The 7,165-nt window shown below is 58.2% G+C and overlaps 1 protein-coding gene across 2 annotated transcripts; it reads right to left on the bottom strand.

Moving 5' to 3' along the window:
- Positions 1-598: 598 nt before the first annotated feature.
- AIP (aryl hydrocarbon receptor interacting protein) lies at positions 599-6,857 on the bottom strand. 2 transcript variants are annotated; one of them, XM_065881754.1, is made up of 6 exons: positions 6,727-6,857; positions 3,559-3,738; positions 2,051-2,239; positions 1,486-1,662; positions 1,243-1,384; positions 599-910 (listed from the first exon to the last, which is right to left on the bottom strand). In XM_065881754.1, the coding sequence occupies exons 1-6, from the start codon at positions 6,823-6,825 to the stop codon at positions 705-707; spliced, it is 993 nt and encodes a 330-aa protein (XP_065737826.1). In that variant the 5' UTR covers positions 6,826-6,857; the 3' UTR covers positions 599-704. The 2 variants fall into 2 exon arrangements, with proteins under 2 accessions (XP_065737826.1, XP_065737827.1); XM_065881755.1 differs by having other exon boundaries at positions 838-910; positions 1,251-1,384; positions 6,727-6,825.
- Between the last annotated feature and the right edge of the window lie 308 nt (positions 6,858-7,165).

Here is a 7,165-nt window from a genome sequence, read left to right as displayed (position 1 = left end):
AATAAACACCACCTGCATCCCACCTGACTGCCCACCTGCTTGGCATCACAGGGCGGCCCAGCCCCCAGTTTCCAGTTCAAGAGAGATGCTGAAGGGCAAAGAGGAGTCAGGATGTGCCCAGGGTCACGCAGCAGGTCAGAGGACAGGGCCACGATTGGGGCCTGGAGAGCCAGCCTACCCCCGCCCTCCGCTCACCACCCGGGCTGGCCTTTCAGTTCCCAGGGGCCACACTTGGCTCCTCATTGGAACCTCTGCCTGCATTAGCTGAGGCCATGGGATCAGAGGGGAGCCCACCTCACCGGACACTAGGCCCCCCCGGCTTGCACTTGCTTCGTCTCCCGCTTAAGACTGAAAGCTCCCAGGCAGCTTAGCCCTGGCCAGCAAGAAACACTTCCTTTGTGACAGAGACCACCCTCACTTCTCTGTCAGGGACACTGAGGCCCAAAAAGATCTGAGTTGGTGAATGGGGAGCTGGGATTAGAACCCCAATACTTTGCCTCCCCAAATCACCCAAGGACCAGGAGATGAGGGGTGATGACCCAGCTCTACCAATGGATCAGCTCAGCAGGCCCAGAGAGAGAGAGAGAGAGAGAGAGAGAGATAAATAAGGCCTTTATATACAGAGAAGCATGATACGGCGGGGGCGGGGGGGCCGCTAGCAGCAGCAGTGAGCTGGGCAGGATGGCTGGGCCAGCAGGGCCCTGTCAGTGGGAAAAGATGCCCCGGAAGCGGGCCCTGTCTTCCTCGTCCTTCTGCCGGATTCTTGCCTCGAGGGCCCGCAGCTCACGGCTCACGATGGGCGCCAGGGCGGGGTCCAGCTCCAGCACCTTGGCAAAGTCAGCCTGGGCCTCCTGGGCATTCCACACTGCCGCGTGCGCCTTGCCCCGCTTGAAGTAGGCCTTGACGTTGTCTGCAGGGGGTGCCAGTGGGCAGCAGGCACACAAGGGCACGAAGGGGGGACCAGCCAGCTACTTAGCTTGACTTCTGGCACCAGGGGCCCATCATGGGACGGAGCCCATGCGGAGGCCAACCCCACCCCGAACCCCCTTTCATATCTCACTGGCGCAACAGGGCCCATGGTCCTGCCTGGGTGGGCGATATTTGGTCGGGTTCCCACGGGACTTCAGAATGGGGGTGATATTAAAGGCTCAGTTTCGTGCCCCGGTGCCCAGGGGTTACGGAGGAGGCTGCTCTACTGACCACCCGCTGGCCCACCCTGGCGGCCCAGCGCGCGGTGCTCACCATCATACTTGTTGAGGATGGAGGAGCAGTGGTCCAGCACCTCGTAATACTCCTGGGCCGCCAGCTTGCACTGACAGTAGTTGAGCAGCAGTGGTGTGATCTGCAGATCCAGCTGGATCCAGTCAGGGGACCCAGGCTGTTCCTGGGGGCGTGGGGGGAGGGAGAGGGCAAAAGGTGCTGAAACCTGGGCCCCCGGCCCCACCTCAGCCCCTCCACTGACCCACTGCAGCCTCCAGGCGGCACCTTCATCTGAAGGTTCTTGAGGCAGGCGATGGCGTCGTAGTACTTGGCGGCAGCCTCCTTCACACGGCCCTCGCGGTACAACCGGTTGCCCTCCTGGTGTATGACCGGCACTGCCTTTGCCTTCTCCTCATCCGTCATCGCCCATGGGTCCTGCTGGTACGTGCCAGGGTTCTCCACCTGCCGGGGTGTAGGCCAAGTCAGGGCCGAGGGCCAGCCTCTGGGCTGGCCGGGCCTGGGACATTGGACACCGGAAACAGAATCACTTGTTCATTCTCTGACCATTCAACAAACTTTATGTAGCATCTCCTACATGCCCAGCACCGTGCCGGGCTCTAGAAATAGAGCAGTGAATAAGATGGTGAAAATCTCTGCCCTTGCAGTGACCTGAAGGAGGGGGAGGACACTGCCAGGGGGTCCACAAAAGTGTCCTTGTACCTGCCCCACCCCAAGCCCAACCAACAGTCAGTGGGCCCACCAACTCTGGGCAGGCAGGTGGGACCAGCACCCGCTCTGAAGCTGGGCAGCGGGAGTTTGGCGAGGTGCCTGGGGCTTGGTGGCCCCTCACCTTAAGCATCTCGATGTCGAAGATGAGAGGCTGGGGCTTCTGCTGCAGGGCGTCCAGATCGGCGTGGCCCAGGGAATTGTGCTCGTGCATCTGGGCGATGCCGCAGCAGTGCCGCTGGCCCTCCAGGGGGTCTTTGCCAGCTGCAATGTTGCGTAGACTCTTGGCCACCAGCGGATACAGGACCACATGCTGCCAGAGGGTGAGTGGGCACCAATGGGCTGGCTGGTCACCGGCCCAAGAGGCCCAGCCCCCTGCCCCATCACCATCTGAGAAAGGACACTAAGGCCCAGAGAGGGGCAGGAAGTGGTTCAGCAGAAACACAGGAGGGCGTTTCCCTCGGGTCTCCTCCAGCCTCCCAGCCCTCCAGCCCGGTGCGGGCCTCAGCTCCTGCCACACTCTCTGGCCACCAAACCAAGCCAAGCGCCTACCCCGCCAACCTCCACACAAAAACACACTCCCGCTGTCAACCGGTCTCCCCTGCCCTTACGAGCCCAGTGGAATTCTTACCTCTGCCCCTCCTCCTTCTCCCAGGCTTGCAGCCCACAAGCTGGGCTCCCCCCCATCACTGGGGTCCCTCCACATTCTGTTCCCAGCGTCTCTTCTGTGCTGGCCCATCCCCACCCCTTTCAGGGCCTATCTCCGAGGTGGGTTTAGGGCAGCAACCTCAAAGCCCTCAGGGGAGACCCTCAGGCACAGGGGACCTAGCTTTTTTTTTTTTTTTTGGCCACAAGGCTTGTGGGATTTTAGTTCCCTGACCAGGGATTGAACCCGGGGCCACGGCAGTGAAAGCGCTGAGTCCTAACCTCTGGAGCTCCAGGGAATTCCTGGGGACCTAGCTTTTGACCTTTCACTAGGAACATCTGCTGGGATGGTGGGAGCCAGACCACCCTCACCCCAGTCTAACCAGCTCCTCTCACTGACCCTGCACAGGGCAGACTGCTCGGCTAACATTCATCCAGCCAGCAGATGTGTTCTGAGTCTTGGCTCTGGGCTGGCCCACACTGCGCATTTTGAAGGTAAACAGGCCCAATCCCTGCCCTGAAGTAGCTTAGATGCAGACAGAGGACCAGATCCTGGCCATGCAGAGCATGAGGGGCTGGAGAACCCAGAGATGGGGTTCAAGTCAACCACCAGTAGTCAGGGAAGGCTTCCTGGGGGTGGTGACCCAGGAATTCAGTTTGAAGTGGGAGGGAGGATCTTGGCCAAGAAAGGGATGGAAACACAGGGAGGTGAGTGGGAGGGAGACCCTGCGGGGCCATGTGAGCATCTATGGCTTACACTTTAGCTCGACAGTGACCAGGAGCCAGAGGGGTTTGAAGTAAGGAGTTGTGTGGGTCATTGCATTTGAGAGCCAGTCCCTGGCTGCAGTCCGGCTAAGGGAGAGGAAAAGGTGGAATAGGGGCCAGGACGCCAGTGTCCTGGTGGTGTGGTGCCCTGGAGGGAGTCGGTGGTGGCCTAGCCATTGGGTGCGGGCAGACAGATGCAGGCAGGCACAGGGCATCGGGTACCTTGACGTCGCAGCAGAACTGAGAGATCTCGCCCTCCCGCATGGTGCGCACAATGGTCTCCCACACGGGCAGCTTGAACTTCTTGCCGATGATGAGCTCCATGGGCTTGCCGCACACCCGGCTGTCGTCCAGCACGGTGCCCTCCTCGTCACTGCGCAGAGTCCGGTAGTGGAACGTGGCCTGCGGGCCGCAAATGGGATCAGACAAGGGCACGGCCTTACCCCATCCCCCAAGGACAAGCCCAGCTCGCAGCCTGCAGATGGCACAAGGGACAGGGCTCTCCCAGGGGTCACCGCCCAACCTTACACCTGGCTTTACCGCACCACCCAGGTGAGGATACTGTCACCGAGAGGGAAGGGGTCCAAATCACATGGCTAGTGGGTGGACGGGCTGGGACAGGAGCCCAAGCAGTCTGGCACTAATCATTCTTTCAGTAAATATTTACTGAGCACCTACGACATGCCTGAGCTCTGTGCTAGGCCCAGCAGTGAACAAAACAGACAAAAGTCCCTGCCCCCGTGGAGCTCACATGGAACTTCTAGAGGAAAGAGATGGGCCTCAAAATGTGCTGTGTGAGGTTGAGCTAAGTGCTATGGGTCAGAAAACAAAATGCAGCAGGGTATGGCAGGGTGAGTTTAGCGGGCAGGAGTCTCTGCGAGGACAACATTTAAGCAGAGATCTGAGGATCCGAGGGACTTCCCTGGTGGTCCAGTAGTTAGGACTCAGTGCTTTCACTGTCGGGACCTGGGTTCGATCCCTGGTCGGGAAACTAAGATCCCACAAGCTGTGCTGTGTGGTGAAAAAAAACCCCAGAGATCTGAAGGGAGAAGCAAGCCAGGCAGATGCTGGGGTAGGAAGGGGTGGGAACTTTCTAGGTCAAGAGAATAGCAGGTGCAAAAGCCTTGCAGAGGGACAGTGTGCGGGGTGCTCACAAAACGGGAAGCCAGTGTAGCAGAAGCAGAGTGAACAAGGGTGAGGAGTTGTGCGTCACGGGGTCACCAGGTCAGCAAGGATGGACCCCACAGAGCCTGCAGGCAGTGGTGAGGAGTTTGTTTTTTCACTCTGAGTTGAGAGCCAGCGGGTGGCTCCAAGCAGAGGAGGGACATGATCTGACGTGGGTTCTGCTGCTGCTGGGATGAGAACAGGCTGGAGCGGAGGGAGGACAGAAGCAGGAAGGTGGTTACTGCAATAACCCAGGAGAGAGATGATGGCGGCCTGGACCAGGGTGGTAGTGGCAGAAGTGGTGAGAAGTGGTCAGATCACCGGTGTATTCTGAGGATCTTCTGTGGGAAGTGAGAGAACAGGAGGAGCCATGGAGACTGGGAGGTTTTGGGCCTGAACAACCAAAAGGCTGGAGGTGCCCTTAACTTAGATGGGAAGGCTTGGGGGGAGCAGGTGAAGTTTGAGGTGCCAACCAGACATCCAGGTGGAGATGGTGAGTAGGGAGCCGGATATCAACTTTAAAGGAGAGGGAAGGCTAGAGATAGACATCTGGGAGTGGCCCAGGCATGGAGAGTTTTTTAAAAGAGATGAGCCTGGATGAGATCATCTCAGGGAGAGTGAAGAGAGAAGAGGTCTAAACACTGAACCCTCCACAGGATATGGTTAGAGGAACCCACACTCTTTGCCACCACCCCTAGCCACTCCTCTGAGCTCTGTTTCCACATCAGTAAAATGGGGTCAACAATAGTACCTATTCCGCTTGTGAGAAGGAAAGAAAATAAACTTGTGAAGCATTTAGCACGGTGCTCATCTGAGCCCTCAATCAATGCTGGTGATTGGTTTTTTAATTTACCTGTATCTGTTCCTTCAGGGTCATTGTTCACAGATCTTCACTATTTCTACAGTGTTCTCTCCAGCTGGTGTCTGTTCCATCCAGGATCTCCCTTGCCAGGACCTTCTTCAAGGCCACCAACTCCCCAGCCCAATGGGGGAATCCACCCACATCCACCTCCCTTCTCGCATCTGGGAAAGGATCCCTCTTGGTATCACTGATCACTAGGGCTGTGCAGCTCTGCCTCAAATCACTCACACTGAGAGAGGCTAGGATCTTTACCTGCTGGATCTTGGCACAGTAGCTCTTACTTTTGGTGGCCCCAGTATGTTTTGTTTTGTTTTGTTTTTGCGGTATGTGGGCCTCTCACTGTTGTGGCCTCTCCCGTTGCGGAGCACAGGCTGCGGACGCGCGGGCTCAACGGCCATGGCTCACGGGCCCAGCCGCTCCGCGGCATGTGGGATCTTCCCGGACCGGGGCACGAACCCGCGTCCCCTGCTTCGGCAGGTGGACTCTCGACCACTGCGCCACCAGGAAAGCCCGGCCCCAGTATGTTTTAAATGTTAAACTGTTGTAGTCATCAACAAGGTATGTCACTTCAGCTATTTTGGGGGCCAGGATCTTTACTCATTCGCTCAAATGCGTGTCCTATGTGACTGCTCTGCTGGGCAGGAAGCTCCTTACTCTACAGGCAAGTGGCAACAGGGAAAGGCCCTCCAGGAGGAGGGAACTGCATAAGCAGAAGCAGGTAAGCCTGGAGATGTACATTGTTTGGGGGAAGGGGCCGGAGAGGCTGGAGGTGGGGGCCTGGATGTGCAAAGGAGGAAGATGGGAGGCTCTTTATTTCCCAGCCCTTATCTGTCCCAAGCAATGCCACGAAGAGCACTCGGAAGGCTGCCAAAAGGATTCTGGTCTGGCAGACCCAACCTCTGGGCCTGTTTGTTCTCTCGGTTGGTGCGTCGTCCCAGGGCCTCGATTTTCCCATCTAAGAAATGGAGCTGGTCTGTGTTTTCAGAAGACCCTTCCGTCTATAGATTTTGAGCCTTGCAAACCAGGGGCCCCTCCCAGAGCCCAGGTATCCGGTTTAGGGTCTTCTCCAGCGCTGGGTCTGTGCAAGCAATAGGGTCAACCCTCCCACCTCCCGCAACCTGTTTATAATGACTGACGGCCTCCCCAACCAATGTGGCCACAAGGCCAAGCCAGGGGGCGGGGGCAGACGCATCCGAATTCACCCTCTACTTAAATCCAGACCAATCAGCGTCGAGCTCGGCATGTGAGAGGTAGGGTCACCGACCACTGCTATCTGGGCATGCGCAATCTCTCGCCTACAGCCTCCTCCCGCCTCGCATGCGCACCGCGCCACGGACGGTTAAGGGAAGGGGATAAACACGAACCTTAGTTCCATCCTGAAAGTCAGGGAGCTCTCCTCGGCCCTCCTCTATCACACGCTTTTGGATCCCGTCCTCCCGGAGTCTTGCGATGATATCCGCCATCCTCCTTCCCCGCTGCTCTCTTTCGGCAACTTCCGGACTCGCTCGGCAGCTTCCGGACCTGCTTCGTCAACTTCGGCAACTTCCGAGCTGGCGCCATTTTGGCTAAGGGCAGACGCCATAAAGGGCCTGAACGTGGAAACGGACAGTGATTGGTTCTCTGCGCTGCGGCTGAGCGCGCGGGTCTGACCAGGGGCGGGGCCTGAGACTGTCTAGGGGAGGTGAGAGAGGCGGGGCCAGAGTCGGCCGGGCGGGGCGGGGGCGTCCCTAGCAATTGTGTCATTGAACTGATATAGACTGGGCCCTCCCAAGTGGCCGTGTGCCACTCTATTTTAAGTTGTAG

The sequence above is a fragment of the Phocoena phocoena genome, chromosome 8 (genome assembly GCF_963924675.1).
Source record: "Phocoena phocoena chromosome 8, mPhoPho1.1, whole genome shotgun sequence".
Taxonomy (NCBI): Eukaryota; Metazoa; Chordata; class Mammalia; order Artiodactyla; family Phocoenidae; genus Phocoena; species Phocoena phocoena.
The sequence above is the reverse complement of the archived record's forward strand: the minus strand, read 5'-3'. Positions and strand labels throughout refer to the sequence as shown.

Bases quoted from the DNA above. Each gene is read 5' to 3' on its own strand.
- AIP (XM_065881754.1), bottom strand. From the start codon at position 6,825: ATGGCGGATATCATCGCAAGACTCCGGGAGGACGGGATCCAAAAGCGT. The intron at 1,663-2,050 runs GTGAGGGGCCAC...ACACCCCGGCAG, and splicing joins TCGACATCGAGATGCTTAAG to GTGGAGAACCCTGGCACGTA. The intron at 911-1,242 runs GTGAGCACCGCG...CACCCCCTGCAG, and splicing joins CATCCTCAACAAGTATGATG to ACAACGTCAAGGCCTACTTC.